Source organism: Plectropomus leopardus, chromosome 9, assembly GCF_026936395.1.
Source record: "Plectropomus leopardus strain MGB_pleo_1.0 chromosome 9, ASM2693639v1, whole genome shotgun sequence".
Lineage (NCBI taxonomy): Eukaryota > Metazoa > Chordata > Actinopteri > Perciformes > Serranidae > Plectropomus > Plectropomus leopardus.
The window spans coordinates 5,069,905-5,086,452 of NC_142184.1; the positions used below are offsets into that span (position 1 = coordinate 5,069,905).

Sequence of the window (16,548 nt, forward strand, 5' to 3'; positions counted from 1 at the left end):
CCTAATCAGTCAACAGGTGATGTGGGAGATGACCACTGAGTGTAGGAATAGCTGCCTCCATTGACACAAAGTTCCTGGTGAACCTGAAATTTGACAGTTTATTGTCTCCTGCTTTCAGATGCCGCTCCGACCAGACTGAGCACCATCCGGGTCTTCTCGTCTTCAGGTCAACAACCCATTTTTTAAATGTTTCTGAGTCATTCCATGAAAACTGGCGAGTTTGCGTCTCCAACATTAAAAGTGAAAAAGGAGGCAGTGTAAAACTGACAATATTGTTTTAAATGGCTAAGGAGTCTAATTTAAACACAGCGTGATTTACAGGGATTTAGTGTCATCTAGTGGTGAGGATTGCACATTGCAACCAGCTGAAACTTCTGGTTAGAATTCTTTAATGTTCAATATTATATATATACATATATATATATATATATATATATATATATATATATATATATATATATATAATATTATTATAATATAATATGTTCTTCATGCTATTAAATACAATATTCTACATTTGGCAATGATCAAAAAAAACCTTAAAATTCCAACATCCAATCTGAACCATTTTCATTGAATGACTTCCAATTACACCATCAAATTAATTTAGAATATTTTCTGTATTTTCTGTGCTTGTGTTGTATTAATGGTTTGTGTTGTCTGTCATAGTTGATGGAGATCCTCATTTTGTGGTCCAGCTGCCAAAGCTGCATCATAATTTGTGTTTCACCGTTGACGGCAGAGCGAATGATGTCCTCAGACTGTTAGAGGATCCAGAGAGAGGTACGCTGAGAAACGAGTGAATAAATGCACACACACACAGTTAACGTTGACTTCTGAAAATTTGTTCTCTTTCTCCTCAAGGGATCATTGTCGATGGCCACCTGATGGGAGCTCCCTCCAAGCACGGCGCAGAGGAACGCTCCCGAACCTATTTCGACCGGCTCACCATTTCCTCTCCGACAGGCGGCTCTGGTGACATCATGATCTCCCTCTCACTGGACGCTGTGGTGGTGGAAGGGGAAGGGCGGGATATTATTCCCATTAATCAGCAGGGGTCGGTGACGAGGCAGGGTGTGACCGTCACCGTGGACAACCATCGGAGCTGCTGGATCGAGCTGGCCAAGGAGGTGCGCTTCCTGGTCCTGTTCCACCACTATAAACACCCCAGCTACCTGCAGTTGGCTCACCTGGGCTTTTACATCACAGACGGTCGGGGGCTGTCTGCTTCAACCCAAGGCCTGCTGGGTAAGTACTCATCACTCACTATCCTTCATTGGTAGTAGAAGTACTCATATCTTAAATTAAAGTAAGAAAAAGTCCTTTTTATGCCTTACCTAAGTAAAACAATATGACCTTTATAGGTTAGATGTATTGAAAGTTTCAAAAGCAAAAGTCCTCATTCAGCAGAAAAATGTCCTATGACTTGTATATTATTGTATGTAATTATTAGTAGATTATTTATTTATTTATTTTTTAATTTTCTTTTCATTTGTGGCTTTGGACTTGGTCTGCAGGAGTTGTGTGAGAGTTTGTAAATGGATGTTGACACACAGGTTATCATTTTGTGGGTGAATTATTCCGTTACATAGTGTTTTTGCAGTATTATAGTACATTATAGTATAGTATGGTGTATTGAAGTGTAATATAATATGGTATATATAATGTAGTCTAGTATAGTATAGAGTAGCATAGTGTAGCGTAGTGTCATCTAGTATAGTACATTACAGTATAGGGCAGTGTACTGCATTGTCGTATAGTATAATTTAGTGTAGTGTTATATAGTATAGTATAGTATAGTAACTTTTACCTTTAAATAAATGAGATAATATAATATTTCTCACTGAAATCTCGTGGAGAAGACGTATTAAAGGTCCAGTTTGTGGGGTCTGTTGGCATCTAGTGGTGAGGTTGCAGATTGCAACCAACTGAATCTTCCCCCATGTGCCAGGCATGTGAAAAAGCTGCGATGGCTGACGCAAAAATGCAAATCGTCTTATCTAGAGCAAGTGTTTTGTTTGTCCATTCTGTGCTACTGGAGAAACATGCTGGGCTTCGTAGACGAGCACCCGATCTGTATGTAAATATAAACAACACATGGTGGTCACAAAAACACAATAATTCTTCAGGTGATTATAATCTCATATAAACATAGTTATGGATATAATATACTATTTTGGCCGATAGATGCCCCTAAATCCACACTGGACCTTTAAATGGCATAAAATTGAAATACTCAAGTACATGTACCTCTGTTTTATACTTAAGTACTTGACTAAATGCGCTTAGTTACTTTCCACTACTGCTGTCCTTTATCTCCAACAGGCCAGTTTCAGCACGCTGACATGACTGTAACAGCGGTAACGGACTATAAGGATGGACACAATGAGGCAGTTTCAGCGCGGGGGATCTTGAGGTGGGGATCAGAGCACATGGGGGTCACCTTGCAGGACAAGACGCTGAAAGACACGGTTCGGAAACGCCACATGGGCAAGTGTTGGGTGGTGCCCAAGGCAGAGATAGAGAGACTTCTGGGTCATCCGTACGAGAGCTACGTGGTGGATCGTGTGTAATTCTAGCTGGAGTCTGCTCCACCTTGTCGCCTCTCTGCTGCACAGCTCAGGTCACAGCGATTATTACGTCATGATTATTGGACAAAGGATGAGCGAGAACTGGGACTCCGTGAGGCTAAAATGACACGATGTGTAATATTCAGTAAGGAGCACAGGTGTGGTTACAAAAGAGGGAAAGCTGCACGTAAAGCAGTGATGAGGAAGTGTGGTTCTTCACGAATATAGTGAGGGGCTGAGCGAGGCTGTTGTTCCCCATCAGTGAATTTCACTTGGATTGACGTTCTGTGTTCTGTATCTATGGCAGAGACGCTCCTGTTCGCATGGCAACCACAAAATGTCCATTTGTGCTGCAGCAGTTTGCGCTCTCTCCAAAACGCCTTACACACTAACTGTCATCACTTTAAAGACAAAATACTCTTATATTTCATCGTGGGATGATTATTAGGCAGGTCATGTAATTACTTAAACTGTATCATTCTGTAAGTTGTATTTTTTTAGTGTAAGTGTATATAAAATATTATTGTATGGATGTCAGGGGTCTGCTGCTCTTTTACAAGCATTTAAACCTTTAAACCTCGAGCAAATTGGTGCAATTTATTTCAAAGATATGAGCAACTTGGTATGAAGTGTTTCGCAATTTGCAAGAAATTTTTAGATTTAGTTTTTGGGTTTTTTTAAAGCTAGGGAAAAACGTGTAGGGAAAAAAGGAAAACATCAGGAGAAAAACTGTATAATTGCCATAATTACATATTTAAAATTATGTTGCATAATTATTATAATTTTTACAGCACTTTTTCAAGGTAATTTCCATTTTTTTTAAAAAAAATTTATTGTCTTTTTAATTTATTTTTTGTCACTAATTTTCAGGTAATTTTCTTTCAATTAATACCAATTTCTTGCCCATTTTTGAGTCATTTCTTCTTCCCATGTTTTTGAAAGAATTATGCCAATTTGCTCAGGTTTCAAAGGGTTAGTTAATCTAAAAATTAGGACTTTACTGGTATTAAAAAGCCTTAAACACTTTCAAAAGTCTTAAAAATGCAAACAAATGGGAATATCAGAATTGTACTTCTGACATTTCATTGTAAAATCTTAAAATAATTGGTATATATCTTCTTTTAAATAACTTGCCTCTGGCATTAGCATTACCTCTTTTGGATAGTGGAACCAGCGACACTCATGTTTTGTTTCAGGCCACAATGCTCAGAGCGAACGGTCCAATGTCGCTGTACGCTGTACGCCATTATAGGGAAGAGCAGATTCAACAAAAATTGGGTGTTTAACCAAAATTTTGCGGTGAAGCAAACAAGCAAAGGCAATGTGTACAAAGCTCTGCACAACGTGTATCGAGCCAGAGTTACAAACACAAAACTCAAGAACAAATGGCAGATATTTCCCAATTCTGTTCATCCCCTGTCTGCGCCACCAGACAAAAAACGTTGTTTTATGTTACAATAAACATTTAGGCAAAACTGTCCCAAATCTCAATTAATTGTTGTCAGTTCATGTTTCTTTTTAAAGTCTTAAATTTAATTCTGGGCGGCATTTAAAAAGTCTAAAACTGTAGGAGCCCTTTGTATAAATAATACTCCCACAAAAGGTTACTCAGCTGGATGCACCGACTGCATCCTCAAAAAGAAACACATCACAAAATCGGGGTCTTTCCAGGTTTGCCATGTGCTTTTTATTTTTCTATCATTTCATTCATAGTTTAATTCATTTTATTTGTTACACAAGACATTAGGCATTGTTCACATACTAGTGATCAAACAAGGACAGTAAGTTTTCTACTACTCAGCCTGAACTATTTTATTTTTGTCAATTTCAAGGGATATTGTCAATAGTGGTTTCCAAAAGGCCGAACTGGATGGAAATTAAAACAGTACAACCACACACGAGGCTTTTGTTTTCAATAAATAAAAAAAAGAGAGAGAGGATCTGATGCTGAGGGAGGGCAGGGGGAGGGAGGGCTTCAGATATATCTAAAGAGTAAACAGTTTTCCAGTTTTTATCCGATAATTCCAGGATGAAGAGAACACACAATGTTGAATGATGCACAGTGTGAAAACTGTTGTGAACACACAGCTGTTTGATTTCAGCTCTGCGACTGACTTGTTGCTGCTATCTTTCCATCAAAACCTGTTTCTTAGGAATGCTTATAATCATATTAAAGTATTGATGCAACACTGGAATGATCACTGAATAAGGTGACACAGCAAATAACAAACAAACCAAAAAAAAGAATTTCGGTGTGCATCACTTTTAAAATCTGTTTTTTTTCTTAGCATAGCATATTCAGCATATGACATAAAACTTCCCACAATACGTCAGTGAAATTCAAATAAATAGAGCGTAACAATAAGACACGTCAACACCCCAAACACGCAATAACTTTGTTTAGAGTTGCTAAGGGATTTGTCGTGGTGAGATGCTTTAAAAGAAAGCGATCGGAGCGTCTCATTTTGTTGTTAATGTGTAACGAGCCGCAGATCAATCCGGCTGCAGAGATACGAGGCCTCCACGCAGGTGTACAATATCAGCCCCGACCGAAAACAATATCCTCTCTGTCGTAGATCTGCAGAGCAGCACTACCAAACTGCACTTTTAACATTGTCAGCGATTTTTGCCAATAACAGCGACACCATTTTTGGCACTAGACTGACCTGCGCACTTGTTAAAATGAAGCTCTTTAGAGGGCCCAGAGGTGTGACCCAGAATTAAGGCTAAAACCAAATAAAAGCATCTTGGTTCGATCTCATTGGGGTGGCGCCTTTACTCTAACTGTGGCTTCATACCTTTTGCTACAAAGTCTTTAAAAGTTATGGGAGTTTCCAGCTTTTCCCTCTATTTAACTAATTTTTCGTAGGATTTAGTCCCTAAGGGAATACCTAAATGACATACACAAGGGTTGAAACAACCAAGACACAATCTGGTGCTTTCACTATGAGCCGAAATTTCAGTCTTCATCCAAAATCCAAAACGTTCCCCGCATACATTCCTTAACCCGCGCCACACTTTCTCGCCTCTCAAATTTATGTCTCCTACCACTCGATCCAAATCTTCCAGAATACTTCCTTTCCCGAACACTACAAAAATCCTCTCTTTTGCTTCGTCCCTTTTTTTTTCTTTTTTCTTTATTTTTTTGTTAAACTTGAAGACCACAGTTTCAACCTCAGATCTGTAAACTTCATAACTTCAGCCAGTGAAATGTGCACCAAATATATAGAAATAAAACTCTTCAATAATTTAAAATGTTAGAACGTAAACTATTCAAATTCAAAATCACACAAACAGAGATAAACAAAGGAACGGTATTTTTTTGGAGAGGAGGAAGGTGGGGAGGGGGGGCGGTGGGTGACAGTTAATAGCCACTGGTTAGCTTGCCTGTATAGCACAGGGAACACAACAGCATTGCAAAGTGAGCACTATCAGTTGACAGAACAGCCCATTTATATGTAATTTTTCATCACATTATTTTTTTTTCTTTTTGCCTGACCAACAGATTTTGCCAAAAGGAGCGGCGTCTTTTGACGTTTAACACAGGTAAAAGACCGAGAAAGAGAAAAAGTGAAAGCAGGGTTGACAGGAGCGATGCGTGGAATGGTCCAGCCTTCATACCGCGGTGTCGTTTTTGACTCTATGTACAATACTACTGTGTGTAAAAGATGCATGCACGTCAACTGGAGGTGACCCTTCCAGAGGATTCTACACTAAGCCGTTACAGATCTCTCATGTCAGAGCTCGCACCTCTAAACGCCATCGATCTTCCACCCAAACACCCAACCTCTGATATGAGGAGAAAGACGTTACAGAAAGAATGAAATGCTTTGAAAATCGCCAACAAGTAATAAATTCACCTCTAATGACAATAGTTAAGACATGATTATACTGTAAATTCTACAATGGAATGAAAGACCATATCAACCCTGCTTTTCGGTGACAGAGATAAGGAGTGTGAGTGTTTGAACAGCGTGTGTGTGTGTGTGTTTGTGAGCGTTGATGTGTTTGTCAAGAGAGAGAGGGACGTAGGGAAAAGGAGGCAAGCGGCCGAGGGCAGGCAGAGCCCAGACACACACCCCCTTTCCGCGTCACTCCCACCCGTTTGTTTTTTAAAGGACTGCTCTCAGGCAGCCCCTGGCCCTCTAACGCGGGCTCTGCCGCCTCTCTCGCCCCTTTTTGCCCCGCCTCCTCTCCCGGCCCCGCCCTCTCTAGGAAGCCCCCCTCTACAGCTCACTGCTCATCCTCCCCAAACACGTCGTTCTGTTTACGCTTCATGTTCTCAAAGTCAAAGTCGCTCCCGGTCATACGTTTGTAGATGTCCTTGATGTCGTTGCAGGTGGTCTCGAAGTGAGTGGTGGCATCGTAGGACCTCGAGGAGAAGATCTGGCAACGATAAAATAAGAAGACTAAAAATCTACAGCCCGCCTGCTCAGGTACAACAGCGCTTTGGGAGAAATGCTAACGTCAAATATTCTCACTGTGATGATGCTAACGCACTGATGTTTAATGTTTACCATGTTCAACATCTTACTTAAGCGTGTTAGCGTGCTATTTTTAACACTAAACCGCCAGTTAACACTAAACACAAAGCTGAGGCTGGTGGGACAACCCAAACGCCAGAAAAAATGTTGGTATTTTATGTTGCTGCAAATCACGGACACATTAAATTAGCAGTTTTTATGTCACATTCAAACTTCAGATTTCAGATTTCAGCATTGCTGTGAGGGAGGGTTAGGTTTAGGCACAGAAACCACTTGGTTTTAAGCTTTATAAACCCTGTTTTGAGGGCACAATCCCTGCTAGAAACGCAGTGACAGGTTGCTAAAACAACATCCAGGCTTGGCGGTTATTAACCGATGGAAAATCTATTATGAGGAGCTAAAACATTATCAGTTTAGTTGTTTGTTGGTTTTGTGCAGTGGTCTGCAGCCTTGCAGCTTACTGCAAATTTAGCTATTTAAACATGTAAAATCTCATTTAATTTAAGAACTGTGTGCAGAGTATTGATTCACTCAGCCCCTCTCTATCTCTGCTGCATGACTAGAGCTCTGTGCCTTGGAGTCTTACACACACACACACACACACACGCACACACACACACACACAGTAGGCTAACTATTGGCATTATGTCAGAAGTCTGACCATGAAGATTTATTCTTGGAAGACCATGAATATCTGTGCAAAATTTGATGGCAATGTATCCAATAGCTGCTGAGATATTATGTATCAATTTGATTTCAATTTGTACTAAAGTGATGGACTGACCAAACCAAACTGCCACATCTAATACATTTTGTTTTAATCAAGTAAGCCGCTTTCTAAAGATTTTATAATTTGTCTTACCTGGCTTTCAGTACCATCATCTGTGGGCTCATAAAGGTCACTAATAGCCACAAACCTGTCAAAAAACACACAAAACAACTCCATTAATAAAATACATATTGTTGTTGCTATAAGTGTTATTACCTGCATGTTTGTTAAACTATAACTTTGACGGCACAGAATAATTAGCAGTAAAAGTTGGACTGACTTTTGGTCGATGGGCTCCAGCAGCTCCAGGGCCGGCTGTATCTCAGCCTCGGGCTCGCTGGTTTCCACTGTGGTGCTGACGATGGCGATGTACTTCCCCTGGGCTGCCACATTGTGAGCATAGGAGATCATGCACACGTAGATGTCTAAAGAAGGGTTAAGAGGAGAGGAAAGTCAAATCAGAGGTAACAAAAAGCTGTATTACATGATTATTTTGACCACTGGGGGGCGACGGAAACACGCTGTTAGCACAACACTAACATATTCACTTCCGAAGTTGTAATTGTCGTTGCTAGAATCGCAAAACTCAAAACTCAACCTGTGGTTGAGGTCTGGTTAGGTTTAGGCACAGAATCACTTAGTTAGGATTAGGAAAGGATTATGATTTGGGATAAAATGATCTCCTGAAACATGAAATCTCGTGGGAGTCTGTGGGAATTCGGGGTGACCATGTAGACACAAGCAGTTATTAGAGTGAACTTGTGAGCAGATACGAAGCAGATAAGAGGCAACATTGATATTAATTTCAAGCCATTTTTTTTGGATATCCGGCATATATAAGGGGGCGTTTCGCATGAAATGTTAGGCTTTTGTTGCGGTTTAGCCTTTCATTCACACCATCCTGGAAATGCAAACTTTTGAAACCGGGTTTCAGAGTGTAATCTTTTGAAAACACCACCCCTTCTGTCAGTTATTAGAGCTTCTGTGCAGTTTGCGTCAGGAAACAAGCTGATGAGAGGCGTGAAAGTGAACCAGAGCAGTAAAGTTTGTTGTCGGGAAATCAAAAAAATGAACTGAAAGACTATAAAACCTCTGTGGAGCTGAGAACTGTCGAGTTTTTATGAGTGACCGTTTTCACATACAAGTGATCCATTGTTAATGTAAGAACATTGATTATATCTGCTTTATGGGTTAAGAAAAAAAGCTTTTTACACTGTAAAATCTGACAAGTTGATTTTACTTTAAAAAATCTAGGAAATGTAAGTAAATATAACTATTAATCTTGATTTATGTTTACTTTATATCTAACTGTTAAGTTAACTTAAAATTTAGTAATATTTAATTAGTTTTGTGAGTGATTTAAAGTAAAATCAACCTGTAAGATTTTAGCTTAGGAGGACTAAAACCAGCATGTTCCTCCTAAATGCATGACGTAATTTGTCCCTGTAAGAAGGCTCCTTGTTTTCTTCAGGTCTTCAAATCAAATCAGTTACATTTAACAGAAAATCAATCTTCATTATTGATCTCACTGCCCCAATTTCTGAGAACTAAACTCAATCACATTGTGCTCTAACGTTGCGCTGATTAGTTTAACGGTGACAATGATTCTTACCTGAGTTGCGGTTAACCTGATTTTGAGGAATGATAATCTGGCAGGAGTTGGCGTCGTTAGTGGTCTTGATGGGGTGGCTAAGGATGCAGATCACACGGATCACTTGACCCGCCTTACGGACGCGGTCCGGGATGTAGCTGGGGTCGCAGATGAGCTGCTTGCAACGAGCCACCTGCAGCAACAATGACACAGCACGCAGCATTTTAAACCTTTGAATCCTGAGCAAACTGGTTTGAGTTCTTTCGAAAACATGGGAAAAAAAGGCAACGAGCACCCTGGCAAGAAATGTGCTGTAAATTGCAAGAACCTAGTAGATTTAGATTTTTTATTTTTTATTTTTTTTAAAAGAGAGGGGACTAACTTTAACCTCTAACTTTAACTCTAACTTTAACTTTAATTTCTTGTTAGCTGCTGGATGTCTTCTTCCCATGTTTTTGAAAGAAATCAAGCCAATTTTGCTCAGGTTTCAAAGAGTTAAAGAACCTCATTTCCTTATCCGCTTTGCATGAATAAACTTAATGACTGATCTTTAAATCTGCATAATCACGGGCGATAAATCCGCATACCTCGCCCTCAGACTTCACTCCGATCACGTGGCCGCCTTCCATCACTATCTCATCCACCGGTTTGTTCAGCATGTAGGTCCCCCCGTAGATTGCACTCAATCTGAAATGACACGTGAGTAAGAACAGGTTTGTGTTTAATATTAAATACAAGCTGTAATCTATGGAATAATAAAGCACTAGAGATAGAAAAATAAAAAAAAAAACCTGGCAAATCCCTGCGGCAGCTCTCCCAGACCATACAGGGGGTAGAGGTAGGGGCTCTTCCCGTACCGCGCCAGAGATTCACTGTACAGCTTGATGCGATTGATCGTCTCCAAACAGGGAACATCAAGATAGCTGAAGGAGAAAAGAGAACAAGATAATGACTGGGAATACACGGAGTAAAACTGGGTGGGCAACTAAATAAATAAACCGTATCTGACATTGGGCAGTCAGTAGAGCATATATTATATATATTCTTTTGTAATCACTAAGGCTATAGTAAAGCTTCATTTATATATACTTTTTTCTTTTTTTTGCATGTCTACAGTTGCAGATAAGGATTACGCTAAACTATTATTATTAGTATTATTGGACATAGTATAGATGTTTATTTCTATGCAGATGATATGCAACTGTATTTTCCATTAATGCCAAGCATCACCAATGTTTCTAAAGTTGGATGTCCAAAAAAGAATTCCTGGAGCTGAATGACTCCAAATAATGAATTATTATATTTCCCCCTCCAGTCCCAACTGTAGTATCCACAATATCTCTTATAGTCTGGGTGCCTTAACTGTTAAAGTAAAAAAGAAGCCCATAATCTAGATGTAATTTCTGACTCAGCACTATCTTTTGTATTCCTGCTTTGCCTAACTGCGACATCTAATGAGGATCAGTTGATTTCTTTCCTCTGCAGATTTAGAAAAGGTAATCCATGCCTTTTCCTCCCTCAGACTTGATTACTGCAGGTAAATTATTCTGGCATCAGCAGGCAAAACATCCCAAAACTGCAACTCATACAGCACGCTGCCACCTGGGTTTTAACTCGCAAAGAGAAGCGATGACATCACACCGATCCTCGGCGCCCTTCACTGGTTACATGTGAGTTTAAGAATTGATTTTCTGCTTTTACTTTTTATTTTAATTTTCTCATGTGGTTGTTTGTATTGTTACTATTTGTACTATTTTATCCCGTTTTATGTCTTATGATTTTTTTTTACATTGCTTTATTATTGTTTTTTTTATTGTAAAATGTTTTTTTAAGAGTTGCTTTATAGATGAAGTTATTTTTATTATTATTTGTATTTAATTCAGTGCATTATTAAGTCTAAAAGTTCAAATTTATTGAAAAAAAGTTAGATGTAATATTTTCAAAGTTCATAACATGTTTTTATGAACTTTGAAAATATGACAAAAATGAAATTTCAAATTATGACAAAAATGACATTTTCACTGACGTCTGTACATAAAGGGAGGCACACACCTTTATCAACAAGGCGGTCCGGTAAAAAAATACATTTAATCATTAAAGAAAGTCGAATTTATAAAAGATTATTATTATTATATCATTTAAGAGAGTAATGTATTTAATCTGATGAATCACTGTTTTCAAACTGAGGATTTTGTTCAATGATTTAATTTTTTTTTTAAGGGTGATGGCATCATAAAATATGATGACATACATTCATTGCTGCATTCAAAAAACTAAAAGCTCAAAATGTTAAAAAATAACATTCAGCACAGCCCTGGTAATTACATGTTAACATGAACGCAGCCATCAAAGTCCTGCTGATGTTTGACTTTTCTGCTGTTGCTCTTACTCATCTGTCCTGTAGAGGGCCAGGGCGTGGCCGGTGAAGTCAATGACGTCCTGGCCGAGGTCAAACTTCTTGTAAACATCCCTCATCGTTGTGGTTTTGGGGTCCACGCCCTCAAAAGTCTTCGGGTCATTCTCGTCAAAGTTGGCCACAAAGACTAAGAACTTCCGAAACCTTCGCTTCTCAAACATTCCCATCAGATCTGCAAGTTCAAATAAAAGCTTTACGACGTAGCACGCCCATTTAAATGTGATTGAAATATGCTTAATGTATTCGAGGGCCTTACTTGAAGCTAGTGCCTCAGTCTCGGTCGACGGCACCTTGAAGATCTTTCCTCCTTTGTACACAAAGCTTCCCTCCACTACTTTAAAGTCCAGATACCGTGTCACTTCTGTGTATAGCAGCATCTTCACAAGCTGACCTGTGACCACACACACAAACACACAATACATTTTATTATTTGCCATCCAATATTCTTCCCTAAAAGCATCAAGATGGAGAATCCCAGTTAATTCACTATCCTACAGCTAATCGTAATGACGTAAACTTGTCTGTCTCTCTCCTCAGTATATGGCGACTTTTATGGAGATAGAGTTTTTATATGAAATCAGCGATGTGGGACTGACCGTTGGCCATGAGAAACTTGGGGATGAGATCAACGTTCCAGTCCCTTCCTCTGCCCATCGACTCGGGCGGGCTATCTGGAAGACTGAAGCGCTTGTACAGCTGCGGGAAAAAACATGACAGTTAAGAGAAACTTAAACAACATCCTGCGAGGATGAAATCTATGAAGCTGACAGAAGCTAAAACATCCTGCAGGATGAGCGAATGAAGACGGCAGCTGATGCACAATGGCACTGGAAGTAAAATGAGATGTACTGAGGGATATAAAATATATTGACTGGTGTTTATAGATCCCAGGAGCCCTTTACCTCCTCCAGGGGGGTGATGGAGGAGCTCTCGCCACCATAGTAGGGGTTCCTGTCCATGTGCAGGACCTTTTTCCCGTTCACAGACATGATCCCAGACAGGATGCATTCCTGCAAAAAAACAAGATTTAACATTAATTTGAGAAATTAATCCTTTGAGACCTGATTTCTCTCAAAAACATGGGAGGATGTTAATGAGCAACAAAAGGAGAACTGACCCAGAAATTAGCAAAACGATTAGTAGAACGTACAAGAAGATATCCTGGAAATTAGTAAAATAATAATAATAATAGTAATAATAATAAAGAGAAAGAAAGTAAAAAAAAGGCAAACAAAACTTGGAAAATGTCCTTTAAAATATAATAATTCTGTAACATAATTTTAAATATGTAATTATAATAATTATAAATATAGTTTTCCCCTAGCTTTTTTCCCTGGTAGTTTTTTTCCAGCTTTGAAAAAAAAATGTGGGACATTTCTTACAGTTGCTCATTGCCTTTTGGTTAAATAAGTGACTTAGGGTAGTAAAAGGAAAGAGAGATTTAACCCTTTTCTTATATGGATTAACATCAGTTTAATTGTGCTGCATTCAGACGCCTTTAACAAGCTATTTGAGCCCTTGAAACTCGAGAAAATTTATTTTTTTATTTTAACATAACACTTACATGACACATAAAATGTGACATGTAAATTACCCTAAAATAGTAAGGGAGGATTATAAGAAAATTATCAAAAAAAGTAAAAAAAAAAAAAAAGAAATCCCCAAAACATTTATAATTACAATAATTTTATATTTTAAATCATATTACTCACAAAAAATATATAAAAACATATTTTCCAGCACCTTTTAGATTGTTTTTTAAATCTTATTACTATTATTATTATTTTACATTGTTTTAGGTAGTCTAATTCTATCCCAACTTTTTTTTTTTTTAACTTTTTTTTTCGAAAAAAATTTGGGCCATGCCTTTGTAAGTTGCTCGTTACTTTCTCCCTGTGTTTTTGAAAGAAATTAAACCAAATGTTCGGGTTTCAAAGAGATTGAACTGAAGACACAATTTTGACAGAAGGCTGCAGGGAGGGCAGAAGGAACGGAGTGCGCATGCGTGAATAAATCACCCATATGTATCTACTGTAATAATAATAATGATAATAACAATAATACGCATTCTTGAGAACAATATCCGCGTGATATCATCACATCACAAAATGCAGATTATTATGACTATTCATTGACCAAAATAAGGATATTCAATACGTGTTAAAAACTGCCAAAATGTCGACCTTTGTGTAGGCGAAAATCTAGATTTCTATCACTTAAACGCATCGTTGCATGTTTCTGCCGCATTGGGTGTGTTAAGTGAAGTGAATTGCGGCGAGAGGCAGCGGTGAATGGCTCAGTCATTTAATAAACCCGTGCTCAGGCCTGCGCCAACCTCAGGATGGAGGCCTGTCTATGCAAAGAGGACCATGACACACTGTGGGGTTACGCCTAAAAGATGCTACAGGGTGTAACACAACACTGAGCCAGCCGCGAGGACAATAAATAACTCCCGGGACGCAACGTATGCTTCCTGTCATGCACGAGCAGGTCGAAGTACATTTGGATACATTTCTCTAATCATCATTTTGTAATGTCACAAGCGCACAGGGGGGATGCAGGGGGCTCGGTAAAGATAAGAGGATACATTGTTATAATGATAATAAAAATAATAAAAACATGAAAGTGCGCACAATCTGTTCCATTCCTCCGCAAATGAAGCCTGACTACTTACTGTGAGTCCGGTGCCCAAAACGATCACATCATATTCCTCATCCATGTTGTATCACCGCCTCTCCCGTCTCGCCCTCTTTTTGCCTTGAGAAATGAAGGGTATTGAAGGAAAGAATCACCACAGAGTCCACAAAAAGCCGGCTTTTATTCGGCTTCCTTTTTGTTTCCTCTGCCCGAGTGCTTTCAACGGCTCGTTCAAAGTGAAATATTATTTATTAATCATTAGGCATTAATGACCAATGGAATAAACTGTCCACACTGTCACCGGCGAGGACGACCAAAGATGGCCCTGATCGTGGAGCACTCTAGAACAATGTCAGTGCGCGCCGGGAAATAGTGCGCATCCTCCTCCTCTCTTCCCCATCCCGCCACACAATGGGCTCAAACTGGAAGGCTGAGTGTAACAGGAAACCCGGCGCTGATGTGGCGTTATCGAGCCAGTGTGCACATTTTTAGTTTCGATTTTCGCACTTTGATTTGGAGTTTAAGATGTATTTATTTATTGTCATTTTTAATACATTTTGTCCAAGTCTGTGCGTTCTCTGTTTCCTTTTTCTATCCTTCCCTTCCAGTTGTAGGCGCAGCGTTACGCGGATGCAGGCAGCGGTATCCCTCCGCCGACACAGCTGTGTGGATGGGAGCTACTTTCACTCACTGACCACACACACACACAGGAGGCCCTTCTCAACACACAGAAACTGTTCAAAACTTTACTTTTTTTCCGCTTTTTGTCTGTTCATGTGTTACAATGTTTGTGTATGCATCATATGTGGATGATGGGACGTGATGACACGAGGAGTGATATGCCCAAATTTAAAAGTGTGTCAGCACCATGGACAGTTGCCAGGTGTACCTGTCATTGATAAAGAGCAGCTCAGCTGCATTATACACATCTGCACAGTCAGTATTATGCAGAAGTGTTTCTACAGTTTAATGACAGTGGGGGCTAAGCCACAGATCTCAGTAGGGGGGGTCTGCAGGATTTTTTTTTTTTTTCATTTGTTATTTTATTTTATTTATTTGTTTTTTGTACTGATGCTCTTTTATGTGCTCCGGCACCTTATTTTACCTTAAAAATGTTATTTATTTATTTCTATATATGTTTTTATATGTTTGTTTGTTTTTTGGCATTCCATGTTCATTATAAATTGTGATGATAAAATATTAAAAGTTGTTAGTAATAGGTATTGAGAACAGAATGCTATTATTAAAAATGTATTGAATAGACTTGGGAAAATGTGTATTTTTGTTAACATTGATGGAATGTAACTAAGTACATTAATTCAAGTATAAATATAATAAGAAGGACAAATTATTAGATCCGGCCTTGTTTTTTTTCTTAATAATTAAGCCTATTCTTTCTTTCTTTTTTTTCTAATGCTATAATTTTTGTTTTTATTCTGAATGGCAATATATATATATATATATATATATATATATATATATATATATATATATATATATATATATATATATATATTCTGCTATGTACTGCACTTAAGTATTCACTATCCAGGAAGTAATCCAATACTTTACTTTAGCAAAGGTATTAATACCACACTGTTGCAAGTAAGAGCCCTGCATTGAAAGTGCTCTGTGTGTAAAAGTATATATATATTAAAAGGACAATGTACTGAAAGTATTCTAAGTAGATTGTGACTGTTGTACTATTATACATCCCATCATTAGATTATCATTGGTGTAAGATGTACCACATACTACTCCACCACAGGTAGGGTACTAAAAGTCCTGCATTCAGAACCTTAGTGAAAGTATCTAAGTAGCAAGATGCACTGAGAGTATTAAAAGTAAAAGTACTCAAAATGCAGTGAAATGATCCGTATCAGTGTTTTACCAGTTTATTATACATTATATTTTTAAAATTCATATGATGCGTTGATGCATCGCATTTTAATTAGTATCATTAAAAATTTCACCCCCTTTATATTTTGTTGGGTAATTGAATCTACTAAAAAAATCATGTCAATGATATTCTGTAAGCGACTGTACTTTATTTATCAGAGTAGCATTTGTAGCTTCAGGTA

General features: G+C 38.5%; 2 protein-coding genes across 2 annotated transcripts in view; one reads left to right on the forward strand and one right to left on the reverse strand.

Annotated features, from left to right (window-relative positions):
• The window catches only part of itih6 (inter-alpha-trypsin inhibitor heavy chain family member 6), an 18,442-nt gene extending 13,976 nt beyond the window's left edge, over positions 1 to 4,466 (forward strand). The window contains exons 14-17 of the mRNA XM_042491344.2: positions 119 to 166; positions 670 to 783; positions 865 to 1,248; positions 2,326 to 4,466. Of these exons, the coding sequence (XP_042347278.2) occupies positions 119 to 166; positions 670 to 783; positions 865 to 1,248; positions 2,326 to 2,573 (794 nt within the window). The 3' untranslated portion in view covers positions 2,574 to 4,466. The remainder of the gene's footprint in view (positions 1 to 118; positions 167 to 669; positions 784 to 864; positions 1,249 to 2,325) is intronic.
• Positions 4,232 to 14,807, reverse strand: gdi1 (GDP dissociation inhibitor 1). The gene is made up of 11 exons (XM_042491351.2): positions 14,505 to 14,807; positions 12,733 to 12,840; positions 12,427 to 12,526; positions 12,087 to 12,221; positions 11,804 to 12,002; positions 10,206 to 10,337; positions 10,002 to 10,101; positions 9,436 to 9,607; positions 8,104 to 8,248; positions 7,917 to 7,971; positions 4,232 to 6,956 (listed from the first exon to the last, which is right to left on the reverse strand). The coding sequence occupies exons 1-11, from the start codon at positions 14,547 to 14,549 to the stop codon at positions 6,804 to 6,806; spliced, it is 1,344 nt and encodes a 447-aa protein (XP_042347285.1). The 5' UTR covers positions 14,550 to 14,807; the 3' UTR covers positions 4,232 to 6,803.
• Between the last annotated feature and the right edge of the window lie 1,741 nt (positions 14,808 to 16,548).